Source organism: Lepisma saccharinum, chromosome 9 (assembly GCF_977018435.1).
Source record: "Lepisma saccharinum chromosome 9, izLepSacc3.1, whole genome shotgun sequence".
NCBI lineage: Eukaryota > Metazoa > Arthropoda > Insecta > Zygentoma > Lepismatidae > Lepisma > Lepisma saccharinum.
The window spans coordinates 83,654,221-83,675,279 of NC_139237.1; the positions used below are offsets into that span (position 1 = coordinate 83,654,221).

The window sequence follows — 21,059 nt, forward strand, 5'->3', positions numbered from 1 at the left end:
ATGGTATAAATTGAACCGACGCTCTCTGACGATTCAGTCGCTAGCTGGTTTTTTCTAATTCAAGGAGGGACTGACAAGTAAGTTGCTTTCTGCAAAATACTCTTTGTCAACGTGTACTGTTACATTCCGAACGACTTAACTATGTAAGACGTGTGCTGAGAATAATTATATTGCAAACATAAAAGTTTTAGGTCCACGTTATAAGTCTTCAAATAATTAATCTGATACTGAAATGCAGACGAGGAGAGACAGTGATAGATTAATTGAATAAGTTAATTACGCGTCTTCCAGAAATTTCTGGCTTTGAATAAGTCAGCTCTCAATGAAAAGTCAGTCGAGTAAGCCTACTCTCGCCGACTGGTCAACCGAATAAACTGAATCTCGCTGACTGGTCAACCGAATAAGCCTACTCTCGCCAACTGGTCAACCGAATAAGTTGACTCTCGCCGATTAGTCAACCGAATAAACTGACTCTCGCCAACTGGTCAACCGAATAAACTGACTCTCGCTGACTGGTCAACCGAATAAACTTAGTCTCGCCATCTGGTCAACCGAATAAGTTGACTCTCGCCGATTAGTCAACCGAATAAACTGACCCTCGCCAACTGGTCAACCGAATAAACTGACTCTCGCTGACTGGTCAACCGAATAAGCCTACTCTCGCCAACTGGTCAACCGAATAAGTTGACTCTCGCCGATTAGTCAACCGAATAAACTGACTCTTGCCAACTGGTCAACCGAATAAACTGACTCTCGCCATCTGTTCAACCGAATAAGTTGACTCTCGCCGATTAGTCAACCGAATAAACTGACTCTCGCCAACTGGTCAACCGAATAAGCTTAGTCTCGCCATCTGGTCAACCGAATAAGTTGACTCTTGCCGATTAGTCAACCGAATAAACTGACTCTCGCCAACTGGTCAACCGAATAAGCTTAGTCTCGCCATCTGGTCAACCGAATAAGTTGACTCTTGCCGATTAGTCAACCGAATAAACTGACTCTCGCCTACTGGTCAACCGAATAAGCTTAGTCTCGCCATCTGGTCAACCGAATAAGTTGACTCTCGCCGATTAGTCAACCGAATAAACTGACTCTCGCCAACTGGTCAACCGAATAAGCTTAGTCTCGCCATCTGGTCAACCGAATAAGTTGACTCTCGCCGATTAGTCAACCGAATAAACTGACTCTCGCCAACTGGTCAACCGAATAAACTGACTCTCGCTGACTGGTCAACCGAATAAGCCTACTCTCGCCAACTGGTCAACCGAATAAGTTGACTCTCGCCGATTAGTCAACCGAATAAACTGACTCTCGCCAACTGGTCAACCGAATAAGCTTAGTCTCGCCATCTGGTCAACCGAATAAGTTGACTCTCGCCGATTAGTCAACCGAATAAACTGACTCTCGCCAACTGGTCAACCGAATAAACTGACTCTCGCTGACTGGTCAACCGAATAAGCCTACTCTCGCCAACTGGTCAACCGAATACGTTGACTCTCGCCGATTAGTTAACCGAATAAACTGACTCTCGCCAACTGGTCAACCGAATAAGCTTAGTCTCGCCATCTGGTGAACCGAATAAGTTGACTCTCGCCGATTAGTCAACCGAATAAACTGACTCTCGCCAACTGGTCAACCGAATAAACTGACTCTCGCTGACTGGTCAACCGAATAAGCCTACTCTCGCCAACTGGTCAACCGAATAAGTTGACTCTCGCCGATTAGTCAACCGAATAAACTGACTCTTGCCAACTGGTCAACCGAATAAACTGACTCTCGCCATCTGTTCAACCGAATAAGTTGACTCTCGCCGATTAGTCAACCGAATAAACTGACTCTCGCCAACTGGTCAACCGAATAAGCTTAGTCTCGCCATCTGGTCAACCGAATAAGTTGACTCTTGCCGATTAGTCAACCGAATAAACTGACTCTCGCCGACTGGTGAACCGAATAAGCTGACTCTCGCTGACTGGTCAACCGAATAAGCTTAGTCTCGCCATCTGGTCAACCGAATAAGTTGACTCTTGCCGATTAGTCAACCGAATAAACTGACTCTCGCCGACTGGTGAACCGAATAAGCTGACTCTCGCTGACTGGTCAACCGAATAAGCTTAGTCTCGCCATCTGGTCAACCGAATAAGTTGACTCTTGCCGATTAGTCAACCGAATAAACTGACTCTCGCTGACTGGTCAACCGAATAAACTGACTCTCGCTGACTGGTCAACCGAATAAACTTAGTCTCGCCATCTGGTCAACCGAATAAGTTGACTCTCGCCGATTAGGCAACCGAATAAACTGACACTCGCCAACTGGTCAACCGAATAAACTGACACTCGCTGACTGGTCAACCGAATAAGCCTACTCTCGCCAACTGGTCAACCGAATAAGTTGACTCTCGCCGATTAGTCAACCGAATAAACTGACTCTTGCCAACTGGTCAACCGAATAAACTGACTCTCGCCATCTGTTCAACCGAATAAGTTGACTCTCGTCGATTAGTCAACCGAATAAACTGACTCTCGCCAACTGGTCAACCGAATAAGCTTAGTCTCGCCATCTGGTCAACCGAATAAGTTGACTCTTGCCGATTAGTCAACCGAATAAAGTGACTCTCGCCAACTGGTCAACCGAAGAAGCTTAGTCTCGCCATCTGGTCAACCGAATAAGTTGACTGTTGCCGATTAGTCAACCGAATAAACTGACTCTCGCCGACTGGTGAACCGAATAAGCTGACTCTCGCTGACTGGTCAACCGAATAAACTGACTCTCGCCATCTGTTCAACCGAATAAGTTGACTCTCGCCGATTAGTCAACCGAATAAACTGACTCTCGCCAACTGGTCAACCGAATAAACTGACTCTCGCTGACTGGTCAACCGAATAAGCCTACTCTCGCCAACTGGTCAACCGAATAAGTTGACTCTCGCCGATTAGTCAACCAAATAAACTGACTCTTGCCAACTGTTCAACCGAATAAACTGACTCTCGCCATCTGTTCAACCGAATAAGTTGACTCTCGCCGATTAGTCAACCGAATAAATTGACTCTCGCCAACTGGTCAACCGAATAAGCTTAGTCTCGCCATCTGGTCAACCGAATAAGTTGACTCTTGCCGATTAGTCAACCGAATAAACTGACTCTCGCCGACTGGTAAACCGAATAAGCTGACTCTCGCTGACTGGTCAACCGAATAAACTTAGTCTCGCCATCTGGTCAACCGAATAAGTTGACTCTTGCCGATTAGTCAACCGAATAAACTGACTCTCGCCGACTGGTGAACCGAATAAGCTGACTCTCGCTGACTGGTCAACCGAATAAGCTTAGTCTCGCCATCTGGTCAACCGAATAAGTTGACTCTTGCCGATTAGTCAACCGAATAAACTGACTCTCGCCAACTGGTCAACCGAATAAACTGACTCTCGCTGACTGGTCAACCGAATAAACTTAGTCTCGCCATCTGGTCAACCGAATAAGTTGACTCTCGCCGATTAGTCAACCGAATAAACTGACTTTCGCCAACTGGTCAACCGAATAAACTGACTCTCGCTGACTGGTCAACCGAATAAGCCTACTCTCGCCAACTGGTCAACCGAATAAGTTGACTCTCGCCGATTAGTCAACCGAATAAACTGACTCTTGCCAACTGGTCAACCGAATAAACTGACTCTCGCCATCTGTTCAACCAAATAAGTTGACTCTCGCCGATTAGTCAACCGAATAAACTGACTCTCGCCAACTGGTCAACCGAATAAGCTTAGTCTCGCCATCTGGTCAACCGAATAAGTTGACTCTTGCCGATTAGTCAACCGAATAAACTGACTCTCGCCGACTGGTGAACCGAATAAGCTGACTCTCGCCGATTAGTCAACCGAATACGCTGACTCTAATTGATAGACTAATTGAATACTCTCGCAGTGATCTGGGAACCATGAGGCAATAGAATGAATAAATACATTTTAAGATCAAGACCAGTTCTAGCTCACATTAAACTTTTAAGTACTTTCTCTAGCTTCAGAAAAGCCGGCTCCCGTGGCGGAGTGGTTAGCACATCGCGTTACAACGCCCTGGGTCCAGAGTTCGAATCCCGGCCTGGGCATGGATGTTTGTGAGTGTCCATTCGTCTGTTTCGTCATGTCATCACTCATTTCCATCTTCGCAAATTAGCCAAAAGTGGCACAAAAAGTGAAGTAAAATATAAAAGCAAATCAATCATTCTATCTAGCTTCAGAAACCTTGCAAATTATCTCTATCTAAATTTACTCAATTGTGTTTTTTAGTTTTCAATCTAGTTTTACGAATTTCTGGTAATTGTTTCATTGTAACATATAAATATGATGGATAGTGCGGTTCACTAAAACTTCTTTATGTTTTCGTATACAAAACTTCAACAGTACAATTGTTAACACATTTATCTTCGACAATGTTCTTATAACTTGTACATTTGCCACTTAATTTTAATGAAAATCTTATGTAAATTATGATACTCCTTATATCCTACTTATTTATTTTTTGTTCATTTTGCAGTGATGTACAAATTTGCATTTTTGCTGTTCAGCGCTTTTGCGTTCCTAACAGCAGAGGCAACGAATTCTACAATCAGTACACGTAAGTGTAATTCGTAAAGAGCATTATTGTAGTTGTAATTGTTGTTTTTAGGTTATAATCCAGTCAATAACATACCAATTTGTAGATACATTAGAGGTATAGAATTCGATATTGGGCACAGATTTGCCAGTAGTTCAATTCTAATACATCAGAATTCATGCTCTAGACTACAGCGAATCTTAACGATAATTACGTAATTAAGCAAGGCGAATCGGTAGTAATTGAAGAAAATGTTCTTGATATGAACTACCTCCTATTATTTTTTAATTTGCCCATTAGAGCTAGGAACATTTTGCGTTGTCGAGCAGTACAATCAATAAGAATTTTAATATTAGGTAAATTATGGATAGATTATGGAAAGATTACTCATGTATAACTTTTTTAGCCTATATATTTTTCAAGATTCAAATTTTCCTGTTTTTTTAAACAGTCCTGCTATGTTTTGTAGTTGGAGAATACTATTGTTATTACACAAGGTTAGTATATGCTTACAAGGATCCCAAATATAACACTAGACACAATTCCCTCATTTCAGTAAATAGTAACAATAGTGGTGAACTGATAAAAACACTGAACTGCATTTTGCAGACGAACGAGGCTCTGGCGACTGGCACTATGGCCAGTATAATTTTGTGTATGTTGTCCTGATTTTTTTTTTGTCCTTGTGTGTGCTGAGTACCTCTTTACAGCCTCAGCTTTTAACGAAAGTCAGAATATTTTCATATTTTAGAAACACGACACTGCAATTATGATATTTTAGTTATGGTATAAAGTGACGGGTGCAAAATAGCCTAAGTGCTGACGCACCCAAAATTTCATATTCAATTTCAAATTCTAATTCTAATTTTAATGATGATTAGTTATGAATTAATTGTAGAAATTAGACATGTTGGTGTATCTGGCTATCGTTGTGCTCAGCATGAAGTAACAATAAACAATTATTTCTATTAGAGGTATATTACGAGATCTTGTTTATAACAATAACTTGAAATGTAAATACGTCGCCCTCATTATATGTATTATTCTACATCTTACATATTTTATCCGTGTAATTTTCTAGGCTGTTCGAAAAAAAACACTTTAGTAAAAAATAAAATGTAATTTTACAGCAGACATTTTTTATGTTTATTATTTTAATAACAAACATTACAGACGTGCTATACATTTTGGATCATCACTATTTAGAATCATTACATCATGACAAATGTAAAATCATACTTATAATAGTTTCCTTAATTGATCTAGTGTGACTTAGGTGAAAGCAACAAAAATATTGTGACGTGCCTTAACACCTTAGTTATGTACTTTTTACTTGACTTAGTGCTGGATTTGGATTATTATTAATTATTATTATTTGGATTTTGCAGGAGCCTGCGCTCAACAAACGACAGGTTACGCATTCCCTGTTTTCGATACACTGCCAACAATAACATATGGAATTCATGTGGATTTCACGGTACGCACTGCATCAGATGCTCTTCTGCTACTGACGGTAGATGGGGACACGAGTCTGCCCCTGTATGAAATCCACATTGGTTCGGCTTCGGACACCATTTCTAGTATCAGGGATAACCAGGCAGGCGTCGATGTGGTCAGGGTTTCCACCCCCGATTATTTAGATGCAAACGCCTTCAGGTCGTTCTGGCTGAGGTACATGGGAGGCGTCATCGAGGTTGGTCAGAATGGGCAGACCATCCCGTTCCTGCATTATACCACCCCAACCGCTTACGACTTCAATCGTGTTGGATTCTCATCATGGGTTGGCACCTCTGCCGACTGGATCATCTATGCTAATGGAGTATGTAAGTATGCTAAAGGCAAAATAGAATGAGGGTTTGGGTCGAAGTGTTAACTAGTATCATATGCATACTCGCGAACTATAGTGGAGAGTCATTTGTTTTCTCCTCTCGCTTTGCCTTCGATTGTGCCCGATTGACCCCCTGGTGCCATAATTACGAATTTACTTTTATTTCTAGTATAATTTTCATATGATTTCATTTTTATTATATTGACTTAAAAGTTTAATCTAGGTGTAATCCATACAGTGAACTATTTTTATTCGAACTTGGACAATTCGAATTTTCGATCGTTCATTTGGGTAATTCGAACTCAGCTATCCACAGACTGCTGATAGGAAGATAAAATTTCTGTTTGCTTTTTACGCAGACTTAACCCTCTCCTAAATAATGTGGAATTCACCACCCCTTTTGTGAACACGTGTTCGTCCTTGAACTCTCTTGAAGGGAAGCAAGATGAATCCAATCTAAGTATTTGCTTGACACACACACAGGACATGTACTACATAGGGAAAAATCAAAGCATTCCATAACGACTGTATCAATATAGTATTGACTAAGTTCATATTCCTTCTGGTATTCCGGACTTTGAGTTTGAATGCAAAGGAATGCCAGACGTTGACTCACCGAAGGGCGGTTTATGACTGAGGGTGAAGTGTTGTTGGATCTTGATGTACAAGAATCAAATTAAAACCTTAAAATTCCAATAAAAATTGAAGGGCAGATTGTATACAGCTCAAAAATTAAATGAGAAATCAACTGTTATTTACAAAACGAGTTTAAGGCTGCAACACTGATCAAGTGAGCTCCAAAACGCCCTTCTTGTCATTTTAAAGATGTCGGCTTTTGGATACACTTTCAGCAGTGAAGAGGAGTGGTTCTTGCTCTCTGTCAGCGTAAAACTCTGAGAAATGTATCGGCAAATGAAAATCCAATATCTCTGTGCATGCTTACCACACCATCAACTATACTAATGGAGGAGAAAGTTCGACCTCAGTTTGCAATAATAAGTTATGTCAGAGTTTCGTTGAAAAACGCAACGGCTGATGACGTTTTATAGTGCCTACTATTTTGCTTGATAGAACCTATTTTAGGTTTATGCGCCTAAATCAAGCCTTTTTATAGGTTTTTATATATTTTTAAAGGTTTTACAAGAGGCATTTGCTTTGTTTGGTCACGACAAAATTCAATGACGAACGTGTTTGAAAGTTGATTTCCCTTCCTCCAACTCCGGTGAATTTTCAAAGCTCTAAATGAAGCAAAATGTCTGGTGCCACTGTTACCTGTGCAATCCGAAGTGGTCTGATTTGTGTGGTCTTGCTCACTTTCGCGTCACTTCGGTGCTTTGTGGCATTGAAGTTTGCATCACTGACTATGATTATTTTCAGCATATAAGATGATCCTCACAGACAAAATTGCGGAGTTTGACTGTGGATTAAATGAAAAACGATTGTTTTCCAACTATACGGCGAAGAGAGGATTTTCATAGCAAATTTCCAATGGTAAATTCTGCCATCGCCATAGGGTTAGGCAACACATATAACGTTATGCATATTTCAGGATAGAGGTGTCCCATAGGTGCCAGTGACTATACCTAATCAGTATTTTTCAGGAATTTGGAACCATGTTAAGTTTTTTTTTAACCTACTTGAGGATTTTTGGAGCCTAACATAAGATTTTTAGGACCTATTTTAGGATTTTTAGAACCTATTATAGGGTTTTTCGAACTTATTTTAGGATTTTTAGAGCTTAATTTAGGATTTAGAACCTAAAAATCGGAGGTCTACTGATAAGTGACTGCACGTGTACCTCAAAGACTTTTTCATCTTAAGGTATACAGCCAATAACTGAAAGTTGAAAATAGTATATGTAGATCAGCAATAGGTCTGTGCTAAAATGCATCAAACTGCTCCGGTACCCCTCTCTACACCCTCGATTTCAGGCACATTTCAAATATTTTCGTGAAAATGTTTAGTTCGTCATAACAAAGAGTGTTTGCAAATAGCGCGGAAGTTAATTTTTTAGATGTACGTGCTACGAAACTTACGTTTTTTTTTTTAAATTAAAATTCCTTGCGTAACGTCAAAAAGGTTTTTCAGAGCTTCTATGATGGCGGATGATGGATTCATGTCACAGTCGCACGTCTGAATTTCTTCTTTTTCTTCTTATGATTGACTTGTGCAATGGGAACATTTGCGATTGCGATATGTTATTTGTGTGATATATTGGCGGATTGGGCATTTCAGACATTGAATTTCATTTATGCGACTTCAGAAATTGGAATTAATTATTTCTTTTTGGCAACTGCAGGCCGTAAAGGGGAGGGTTGTATTTTCTAAATGACTTGTGGGATGGGATAATTTGCGACTTCTTATTTTTATGATGGGAAGGGAGTGGAGGGCAGTATTCTGTGGAAAAGGACAACAGGGACTTTCAACGTAGGAGTTACTTCATTTTTGGACTTACAAATTTAACTTCGACCCCCAATTCAGTGCCTGGCCTTGGTAAAAAGAGGTAAGTTACCTTCTTAGGTTTAATTTTAGCCTTCAATTTTTGGTATCTTCACGTGTCAATGCGGAAAACAGTGAGAAATAGTGTTGGGGGCAGGTGACTCCGACCAATTTCTAACATGCCTTTAAAAGGTACTCTATAGATAAATGCGGGTAGCCGGAGCGTAGCGGAGGGGGGGCCGCGGTAGCGGTAGGAGGCGGTAAATCAATTACCCCAGGCACGGAGCCCGGAATCGGTGGGAAATTTGGACACAACAATTTCAAACGACAAAATCTCAACGTTAAACGGCTGTACAGTCGTAAATACTTCTTTCCGCGCTCCAATTTTTTTATTCACAATTAGGATCACATAATCTTCGAGGGTGTAGAATAGGGTACCGGACCCCATCAAACTTGTGCAACTCTACATAAAGAAATCTATACTAGATAAGAAACAAAAATTAAGTTAAGGTTTTGATTTGACTCTCCCTTGTAATATAATTTGTTAATTGTGACGTCCTCTCTTTACAGCCGATTCCTTTCAAACCGCAAACTACGCCTACACCCATTATGAAGTGCTTCAACCAGAAAGCGGAAACGTCCAACTCCAGTTCGGGCTGAGAGCTTCATCGGACGCCGTTGTGTTGCTGTCCAGAACAGCCTTTCCGAGCGTAGGCACCCCTGTCTACGAGATCCTTATCAGTAGCACCAGCAGAGGCCTAGCAGCCAAGCACACCGCAGTACGAAGACTCGCCCAAGCAGGACCTGAGTTGGGAGCCGTCCTGACGCCAGATCTCCTCCACCCGACGACCTTCGTTTGTTTCTGGTTGGACGTCTCCACCACCGGTCTTATCCAGTTGGGAGTAGTTGGAGAGACCGTGCCTGCATTCCAGTACCAAGATACTGAGCCACCAATACATCCGGCTTATTACTCCTTCTCTAGCGATTACACCTTGACTGCCGACTGGCGCGCCCCTTGTGGATGTGTTCCGTAAAGTAAGTAATTCCTCATAGATGAAACCAGGATTGTTAATGGTCCAGGCATTTTAAATAAATTCAGTTCCGGTCCAAGAGAGAAAATCAGCAAGCGTAAATGGGTTCTGGACCGTAATGAACCTTTTTATCTATAAAGTACTTCAATTCGATCCAGCAACCTCTTTTCCGGATGAATTTAAATACGGTACAGGAAATTTTTCTCAGGATCAGTTTATTATAAATACGGTCAAGGAATCATTTTTCAATGAAACAATACGCGACTTTGACCGAATTTAAATTTTGTGAGGAAAAAGGTTTCGGCCCTTTTGCGGAACCCAATAGAACCAATTAGAATTTATGAGTTCTTGGATCATTTACAACCCTGGATAAAACAGTATTAGTAAACTTTTTAAAAAGTAAGTTGTACTCTGTCTCTGTAATCTGTGACGGAAGGCCGCTTTTAACTGGGAATCAAAGATTTAGAAATGTGTTCGAGTGTATTCGGCTGACATCTTTTACTTTCGTGCCTCCAGAAGCCGAACGCTGCTCGCAGGGGAAACAGCACATCTTGCTTATTATAAGCGGATTGTATCGTCGCACTGTTTTTCTAAATTATCAGGCAAATAGGTAAATTTTAACGGTAGAATACCGTTGCCTACAGTGTTATGCGATAGTTCCTTCATAAACAAGTTTTTCTAGATCAGAACATCTAAAAATACGTGACTATATAGTGTCATTGGGAGACGAAGGATAATATCAATCTTGGAAGTGATGAATATTGATGAATAATTTACCTCTGTTGCCAGGGATACTAGAGAGGGTATAGTGGGGAAATCCCTCCCCCGTTGATTTCACCCTGCGCACACACTTTCAACGCCACTTTGGAAACCCATTCTGAAAGGATTGACTGGTGAAATAACGGTATAAGAACGTCAGTTTCCGTTACAATACAATAACCGTAAAAATGACCATAACCGTTTATAAAGTATTAACGCCCATTACATATTTACTCTAATTACAATAATTTGAATGATTCAGTTTCAAAATATATATTTATGGTGAATGCAACTGTAATTTGCAATCATTATCTTCATTTGCGCACTACAAAATATTCAAATTTAAATAAAAAACGGGTTTTTCCCGTTTTTCTAAATTAATGGACAGACTGTTAAAATTTTAACACTAAAATATTGCACATTTTACCGAAACTTCTGAGAGTGTACGTCACGAAACACACAGCACTGGCGCCACTGCAATGTATGAATTCGAAATCATCCATATTGTATACTATCTTTGGTTTTTCATAGGTTTATCGTAACTCTTTTACATATTTATGTGAATTTTGATCATGTTTTTTTAAAGAAGTTAATAAAGTAAGTTCCCACATTTATTACAAAATATTATTTGAGATATTAAATTTGTGGTTTCTTATTCTTTGACAGAAACGTACTACTGCGGCAATATGCAAAGTTCCTTACCCACGATGGCGACTAACTTCTACTCTCAATATCATCTGGCGAAAGAATAACTGAAGAAGATTATACAATGTACACATTTTTAAGCTTAGTATATTGTAATTATTTATTAACACGTAACTGATGCGTTGTCCGCATTAATAAACTATTGCAAATAAATTCTACCGTTTTTTCTCTCTGTATCTGTGGATATTTTAAGGAACCCGTATTGTGTAATGTATGTCGTAGAATGCTGAAAGGATCATGTCTGTCAATAATGGGTCTGTACTGTTAAGACATTTCCTGTTTTTAGATCCTAAAGTTGTGTCAGTCTGGATACTGTTCTCCCACCTGTTCCGTTGTCTACTTAACTCTAGGTCAGTGAACCCACCTTAGTGAACCCTCGGCCCGGTAAATTCATCTTTTTCGAAGTCGATTCCCCGATTTTAACAATTTTGCTCGTAAATATATTTCTATTAATATGTACCTTTTAAATATAATATTGATAAATAAATTGTCATGATCATAGAGAGTGTTAGATCAATTATGTTTAGGATCGTTGACAAATATAAAATTTGATTTAAATTAGTTGACAATCTCTGGATATAACGTAATATTTTGGTTTCCTCTGGACAATATCATTAATTTGATACGTGCTGATTTTCATGGTCATGTTCCATTCCGAACACCGAAAAATACCAATTGATCAGAAAATTCCTCTTCAATATAGGGGGAGGAAGGGTAAAATGGCCACTCTAATGTTTGATGAATTCCTATCATTCCTTTTTAATCAGCAAAGTTATAGAAACATAGACCAATAGTAAGTATAATAACTTTACTTCCAATTTCTATTTTTTTTAAAAAAACTCTTGTTGTTTAGAAATGCACACGTTACTTTTTTAAAAAAGTGCCCGCCTAGGTTTGTTAAAGTGGCCAGCCCCTTCCCATTTTACCTGCATAGGTAAATGAACAAATCACATTGCTTCAAAGTGTGTATTTAATCAACACAAGCTGAAGTAATACACGTTAAGAATAAGTATTATATTTTTTAAGTATTATCTTAAGTATGAAATCTTTACAAGATAAAGTAAATAGTAATTCGTAATCAATAGTCTATCAATAAAGGATTATGCGTAGGCCTATTTGCTAAATTCGCACTCAAACTCATCATCTTCTTCGTCACAACCGGCGCACTCTTCATGTGCCCACTTCTTTCATTTTAAACATCTAATCCATCCTTCATTGCCTTTCGAGTCTGTCTGTTTCGTGGCCACTTTGCCCGGAATGACGTCATTACAAAAACTGGGGTCTAACGTCTACACTACATGAATTAGCGTTTTCAAACACACGTCATTTAAAAGGTTATTTCACGCTGATCAAACAGCACAAGAGCATATAATTATAACACTTACTATTATTTAGCTATAATCAACAATTTGTACCACTTAGCTAAAATCAGGCTTGCGAAAAAACAATAAAATGAGTTCACATCTAGAAAAGTGCAGCCTCCCGCTTCAAAGTCACAGACAACACTGACAGCATCCGTGGCGACTGTTTCGCCCGGCTCCCGCGTGGTGGAAGCACTATACAGCGAAGAAAACTCACATGGCCACTTTGCCCGCACTGGCCACTTTACCCTTCCTTCCCCTATTTGTTAATAAAAATTGTTGCCCAAATTAAATTGACTGTGATGCCCGTCTGTCAACCTCCAAATTTGGAGCCGGGAAGCAACATGCCTCCCAGTTAGAACCATCACCGCCACTGTCGCAAAAGCATTTCCTGTTTTCGCAGTCGGACTGGAAACCCGAACGAAAGGCCATATTTCTAGGTGTTTGCCAGCTCTGGCTGCAATTCGCCTCATCTTCCCGGCTCTAATTCGAGAGCGATCGCGCGTTTGTACTTCAAATTTGGAGGCCGCACCTTTGATTTTGACGAGAAGAAATTTCCTCTCTTGGTCGGTGAACCCCGAACGAAAGTCCATCTTTCCCGGTAGTTGTCAGCTCGGGCTGCAAGTTGCAAACTTCAGGTGAACCTCTCACGTCCCGGTATGATTGACGCCAGAGTCCATGGCAAAATAAGGACTGACTACAAAAGAAAGTATACCCCTCCCTCCCGTTTCAAAATTCCAATGCACGCCACTGGTTCCCGCCAATAAGTTATCTGTCGTCCGTAGGCTGTTGTTGACAATATGTTTCGTGTTAACATGGCTACTGACCATGCTGCCGAGCCCCTTTGAGTCCCTACTTACGCAGAGGACTTGTTTTCTTTTGCTTGCTCCAGACTCCTGGGACAGAGAGTGGAAGGAAGCACTCTCGAGATGGCTGCCAACGTCTTCGACAAGCAACAGACCACCAGATGTGAGCGGACTATAAACTGAACCCAACTCCAACTGGTTGCTGGGAAACAGCGACTCAGCGACCAGTTGAATTTTCTTCGACTGACATCGGGTATTTTCGAGTCACAAGATACCGAACGTTGTTCGCGGGACGAAACAAATGAGCATTGGGTACACCACATGTTGCCAAACGTACCGTAAGGCGAGAAAGAGTCTTCTTGAGCAACGGTATTGTCAGCACGACAAATCAACGGGGGGTTAATGGCACAACTGCACACGCGGTCCTGAACGATGAACTTTCCGGAAGGACCAGCCGCAGATCGGAATGCAGGCGGACACACAGTCATATAAAGAAACTGGCAAAAACAGAAGTACACTTGGCAACGTTGCTTCGGGAGAGCGATGTGATCCCTTCAGCTTTTACTTCTCAACTCAGTTTGTTGACACCCATCGGAACACACCCCCGAAAATGATTGGAGGACAGAAATAGCCTTCAAGGTCAGCCGCCAGTTTGAGTGCAGTATTTTTTTCTGCTCACAACCGTACTACCAGGCGCACTTCCTGAGTTAGTTGCACGTTTCAACCTGTTCCTTCGCGTGCACGTTATAAAACATCGCTCACTGGCCCAGTACCTATTAGCCTATCTGTGCATAAAGTGGATTCAAACGAATAATCACTCATCCTCTTCGTCACGATTAGCCAAAAATGGCAGAAAAGCGACGCTAAGTAAATTACAAATAAAGTCTCGAAAAAGACGAGACAGTTAATCTCGTATCGAGAAGTCTCGAAACATCTCTCCTCGTTTTTTAAGAGGTAGTGTCTGTTAACTCGTCTGACAACCATGCGAGAGACCCAGGTTCGATCCCGGCAGCGGAGAATCGACATTTTTTTCTCCGACCTGTTCAAGGGGATAGCTGTTGCTTTAATTTAGCTGATTCCAAGCAGAGTTAAAGGCCCAGGAATTTTAAATAAATTCAATTCCGGTCCAGGAGACAAATTCAGCAGGCGTAAATAGGTTCTGAACCGTAATGAACCCTTTTATCTGTAAGGTATTTCAATTCGGTCCAGGAACCTTTTTCCGGAAGAATTTAAATACGGTCCAGGAACCTTTTTTCTGAATCAATTTAAATAGGGTCCATGAACCTTTTTTCCAGATCAATTTAAATACAGTCCAGGAACTTTTTTTCCGAATCAGTTTAAATAGGGTCCAAGTTCCGTATTGAGATGAAACAATACGCAACTTGGATGGAATTTTAAATTGTGCGAGAAAAGAAGTTTCCTGTTCTATTGAAGAATTCAATAGAATATATAGGTTCTTCAACTTTCAACAACTCTGCTCCTCATTACGGACCTGACGAAAAACAATTATCCACTTGTGAGCATGAAAGGCTAATCCAGGTGAGGCGGGCTCGAGAATCTAAGGAACAATACCGTGCATAACGGTAGTAATGGGCGAAACGCAAACGCTGCAGTTGTGTTACCCCTCTCCATGTAGCCCCATTCTCCTGCGCGTGTTTCTTCCCTTGGCTGAAACCTCTGGAGTCACTACTTGCGCAGCCACTTGCTTTCATTCGCTTGCTTGTTGCCTTCGTTGAGAAGAACGTTTGAATGGCCATCCTATCGTGCTGGAATTTAAATCTTAGGGCAGCTAAGAGAAGAACGAAATTCTCTAGGGACACGACAGGGGTGGCGTCAGCACCGAAATAGTTTGGCAATCAACAGCCCAATTTGCTCTGAATTTCCTTGTAATTTCCCTTCATGTAGCAACACTGCCCGTCCCTGTTGTGAGCTGGGAGAGCACAGCAGCATCACGTTACTTCATCCACGGCTTCTATTCGCTGTTGTTCCTGGGTCCGACGCCGGTGCAACGTGTGACGGGTTTGTTTGAACTCAATGTGAAGCCACACTAATATGGTCGGTCCATTGCGTTATGTAATACTTCGACAAGGGAGGTTTTTGAACGTGGCCCAATTGAGAACAACCACAGTGTAACATTTCAATGTAAAACGTACTCGCGGACATTTCTAGAAGGCAACTTTTAATCGGTCAAGCCTGGTCCAGGAATTGTAAATAAATTCAATCCCGGACTGGGAGAGAAAATCAGCAAACGTAAATGAGTTCGAGACAGTGTAGAATCTTTTCATATTTAAAGCATTTCGATTGGGAACCTTTTTCCAGGATTAATTTCAATTCGGTCCAGGAACCTTTTCCCAGAAGAATTTAAATTTGGTCCAGAAACCTTTTTTTCCCCCGCATCAATTTAAATACTGTCCAGGAACTTTTTCAATGCAACAATACGCAACTTGGACCGAATTTAAATTGTGCTAGAAAAATATTCCGGTCCTGCAGCGGACCTTTAACAAACCGAGTTCGAGGGCCTCCCAGATGGCGCAGTGGTAGCGTCGTCGCCTTGTAATCAAGGGGTCCCGGGTTCGACACCCGCTGGAGGCACATAGTGGTTCGGATCCAACTTTAAACTGTAGGTCCAGTCCCGATTAGCCTTTCTGTGCATAAAGTGGACTTAAAACAACAAATCAATCAACAAACCTGGTTCCAAGTCACTTTTGGCACTAGGTGTACCATATTTAATCCGTTAGATGAACAAATGGAAGAATTTGTGAAGGCAAATCATAACGTCCGTGAACCTGCCACCCACCCACAACACAGAGCACTAACGAATGTAATAGTGCAATTCGTTAGTGCTTCGTTATTGCTCTCAATACTTTCGTTAGTGCTTCATTAGAACAATAGTAATTACAGAAAAACGAAAAAGTATTGCGAGGCTAAGTACACGTTGCCCCCACATGAAGCACTAACGAATCTAATAGTGGAATTTGATAGTGCTTTATTAGAACAAGAGTAAATACAAAAAGACTGTATAGAGCTAAGTTCTAGAGCACTAAGAAATCTAGTGCCATTAGCTAGTGGATTGTTAGAGCTCTCAACTGCTACAGTTGGGTCCAGAATCAATTTAACTCTTGCGCTTGCTCGACCGGTCAGTACACCCCTGAGCAAATAGAGGCAAGAGTTTTTCATCGATTGAAAGAATCAACAACATTTGAATTGACTTTGAGTTTTAAGTCCATTTTATGTACAGTAAGGCTAATTGGCACTGGACCTACAGTTTATAGTGGGATCCAAGAAAGGAGTTGAAGTTGTGAAAAACACACGTGATTTTTTCAGTTGGCCTCCGTTGTTCTATTAGCCGTTGTGCAATCTGATTGGTGGACATGAGATCATTTTTGCTTTGGTAAACATTTTCCTGGATGTTTATTGTTTATGTGTTGACGCCTTCGCAAAGTCGGGGGTGCCCTCATAAGAACTCCTGTCTCTATGGACGGTCCCCTCTACACGTGTAAGTAATCTTACCTAGACATTCCGCCAATAACTTTTCCTTCTCCTAAAGACTATTCTTCCACTTGCGACAATTGCAAGTGACATTATTAGACTCAAGACAATCCAACCATGACAAATGACTAACGTACAAACGGATGCAAAGTCTCACGACTGGAACTCTACGCATTTGCACCCGCCACGACCCAGGATGCATAATTGACGATCTTCTTGTATAGTTAAAAAAAAAACAATGGGTACCTGAGGGGGATATAGGCAGCCGGGGCGTGGTGCTGATCCCATCACCTCCAAAATGGCCTACATCGAAAATGTGGGGGGGGGGGCTATCCCCACAACCCCTAAACGTTCCTTCATGGGACGGTGCTATATTGCTCCGGGAACTTGAACTGACCATGTGTAAGTGTATAATCGATGATTAATTCAAGAAAATTTGGGAGTTTATGATTCTCGTATGATAGTACTCGAGATTGGTTCGAAGACATTTAATTTATTCAGAGATTGTCTAAGGTTTTATATTTGTGGCAAATTGTATCTATATACTGCTGTTTGGAATATCAATGGTCTTTACTTTCATACCCGTTACACTTCTGATTAAAATTTGGCTCTTTGAAAATGTTCTGACGAATCGAGGGAAATATCACTTCCCTAAGGGAATTTTTCCTTAGGTAAACGGAAATATTTTTCTATCTAAGAGGGAATTCGTTGGAAATGGAACTGCCACCACTGAACAGCCGGTCAGCTGACCACCACGAAGCAGCACGCCATACGATGTTCGTCACGATGAGTCGAGTAGTGAGGATGCCTGTTAAGGAGTAATGGGTAAAGTATGGTGTATTTTCCATTTCGATATATACGTGTAAAATATACATGTTCATTTTATTCGTGATATTGCAGAATTTGTGTATGGATCGCGTAACTTGCTCCGTGAAGAAAAAATATGTAAATGTGATACGTATCCCTTTAAAGAGCTAAATCAAACTGTAAGATAACTCAAATTTCTGTAGTTCCGTGAACACAAAAAATACAACAGCTAACTACATGTTTGTAAGGAAAAATAGCTCCTATCTTTGCAGTATCCCATTTGTATCATTCTAAGACTATTTATGCTGATAAATGTAACCCTTATTTGACGGTTACAGCATGAAGTTTACGAACGGTACATTTGAAAAACCATGCATGTAGAGTTACATAATCGTGTACAGTATTTAACTAGTCGAAAATAACTGGTTTCACATAGCAGCACGTATTGAATCGGAATAACGTTGATATTTCCCTAAACTTGTCTAATTAAATCTGGAAATCTTGTGGTTTATTTTAAATTTTTATTTGGGTACTTTAATGGGGAAAGCCTTGCAATAAAAATTGGCGTCTATATATATGGGCGAATTCATGTTTATAAATTTATGTTTCATATCTGGTTGCTTGACTGTTTTCCGTATTGTATTTATTTTCCGTAGCTTTAATAGTCTCGGGTTAATTGTTGAGACCCCAGTTATGGCACCAGGCTTTCTGATACGGGTGGACCATTATATTTTAATATATTCTCATTATTACATCATCTGAATAAGGAATTAATATCCAATAAAGGGTTTAAATCTCGCGGTAAGAACTTGTACGAATTCTAATTTTGCATTGCAAATGTGTTAATTTTTTTATTTAGACATCCATAATTAAGAAATTCTGAATTAGTCTTGTAAGGTAACCCATTATTTTGTCTATTACCTATGCACGTTATTTCTCTTTTTGTCAGAATGTTTGCCTATTGCAATTTGATGGGTGGGTTGACTTGATTTTGTGGCCCACACTTGGCGCTGCTTCGTCAACGAAACAGCAATGCTCTCTCAGGAGTACAAACCCATGGCTTCTTGTTCTAAAAATGTGTTCTAACTTATGTTATCTACATGGGCGGTATTCTAATAGTAAAATATGCGACAATTACATGATGGGCACGTGTGATCGTGAGCACTGTAAACCTACTAAACACACGGCTATGAAATAGGCGGGTGGCAGAAGTTCGCGCTGTTGCCACGTCGGAGTACAGGCCCGTGTGTTCTTTATTTATTTATTACTAAACACAACAGGCGAATGCCCAATTACAGTGTTCTACATTTCTTATTTATCTTTACACTCAGTATTTCAGATCTTTACCACCATGTACAATATATATAAGATACTGATATAATATATTATAAATTACATAAAATATGGAAATAAAATAAACAAGGATAAATCAAGGATAGAAGTTATTTACATTAAAGAAATATATTAATTATGTGTGTAATAAATGACCTGTAAATAATTGACACACTAGAAAGTACGTACATAAATGTAATTGAGTATAAACTACGAAAGAAATATATATTTACAAATATTGCTTTTATGTTTACATTGTTGACATTTATTCATCCATTCCTTGAATAACTTTTTTGAATGTCCAAATAGGCATGTGAAATATGTCTAATTTTGGTTCCCTTTCGGAACATCTGTTGTACAGTTCACACATTCTCCTGATAGGTGATTTATTTATGACGTTCGATCTTCTGTTACTACAGTAAAAGAGGCCCCCCTTGGATCGTGTCTTGGAGATAGGAACACGTATGTGTATTTGTTCTAGAAGATGTTGCACTTGAATATTATTGTTCATGATTTTGTATAAGAAACAGAGCAATTGCATCTTCCTTCTTTTGCTGAGAGAAGGCAGGTTGTGGTGTTTACAGAGGGAAGTGTATGATTCGTATCGGGGATATATGCCTGTTTCTTTATAAGTAGCGTACCTTACGAATTTAGACTGTAGCATTTCTATTTTATGCGTGTACTTTTTGTCCTGCGGAGCCCATATTTCTGCTGCATATTCTACTTTGCTTCGGACTAAAGCGTTAAATATTATTCCTTTGTTCATAAACTCTTTACTCATTCTAATTGCGTACCCTAGGTTCCTGTGTGCCTCATTTACGACCCTTTCAACATGTGTTGCAAATGTAAGTTTTGAATCAAATGTAACTCCTAGATCTCTAATCTCGTTAACCCTTTTAATTTTTGTGTTATTTATTTTGTAATTGAATTCAATTTGCATTCTGTTGCGCGAGTATGTCATCGTGCAGCATTTTTCTATGTTCAGATTAAGATCATTTATTTCGCACCATTTTGTTACTGTATTGATTTCATTTTGTAAGGATTTGCAGTCATCAATATTACAAATAGTCCTACCGAATTTTAAGTCATCCGCGTATAAGAGTCTGAACGAGTCACACAGGTACTTTGGTAAGTCATTGATTAGAATTAAAAATAACAGAGGTCCGAGATTCGAACCCTGGGGAACTCCTGAGAAAACTGCGAACTCTTCTGTTAAAATTCCATTATAAGTTATGTTCTGCTTACGGTCTTTTAGATAAGAAGCAGAGAAATTTAGTGCTGGTTTGGAGAGGTCGTAACACGAGAGTTCACTCAACAAAATATCGTGGTTTACTCTATCGAAGGCTTTGGATATATCTGTATAGATGACATCTACTTGCTTTCTTTCTTCTAGATTAGTTGCAACGAAATGACTTAGGAGGGATAGGTTCGTAACAGTGGATCTACCCGGGACGAAGCCGTGTTGGTTGGCAGATATTACGGGGGATATGTGTGACAACAATCTTTGATAAATAATACTTTCGAAAACTTTTGCGGGCGCAGACAATAAATCTATGGGCCTATGCTCTTCAATGTTACCGGTGCCACTATTTTTGGGTATGGGACGCACTGTAGATGTTTTCCATTTCCTGGGAAACACAGACGTAGCTAGGGAAAGATTGAATATTTTCATTAAGGGTAGGGCTAATAAGCTAGCACAACCTTTTAACACGTAGGGCGGAATGCCGTCAGGGCCACAGGATTTCTTTGGTTTTAACTTTTTTATTGCCTTTTCAACATCATCAATACTGACTGCGTTTAGTTGGGCAATCCGACTCCACTTCTTTGGCCTGTAACGAAATTTCAATTCACACGATCAACATCTCTGTATCTATTTTATATATACGTAGTTCGACGTTTTCTGTGGTCAGATTTCTAT

The 21,059-nt window shown here is 40.2% G+C and overlaps 1 protein-coding gene across 1 annotated transcript; it reads left to right on the forward strand.

Moving 5' to 3' along the window:
* Positions 1–11,522, forward strand: LOC145992198 (uncharacterized). Its single transcript, XM_083128523.1, has 5 exons — positions 1–77; positions 4,525–4,605; positions 5,973–6,407; positions 9,422–9,886; positions 11,308–11,522. Coding segments are annotated over exons 1-4 (981 nt in total). The 5' UTR covers positions 1–76; the 3' UTR covers position 9,886; positions 11,308–11,522.
* The last annotated feature ends 9,537 nt before the right edge of the window (positions 11,523–21,059 follow it).

Excerpts from the sequence above, each read along its gene's own strand:
- LOC145992198 (XM_083128523.1), top strand. Across the intron at positions 4,606-5,972 it reads GAATTCTACAATCAGTACAC|GAGCCTGCGCTCAACAAACG; the intron begins GTAAGTGTAATT and ends TGGATTTTGCAG. Across the intron at positions 6,408-9,421 it reads CATCTATGCTAATGGAGTAT|CCGATTCCTTTCAAACCGCA; the intron begins GTAAGTATGCTA and ends CTCTCTTTACAG.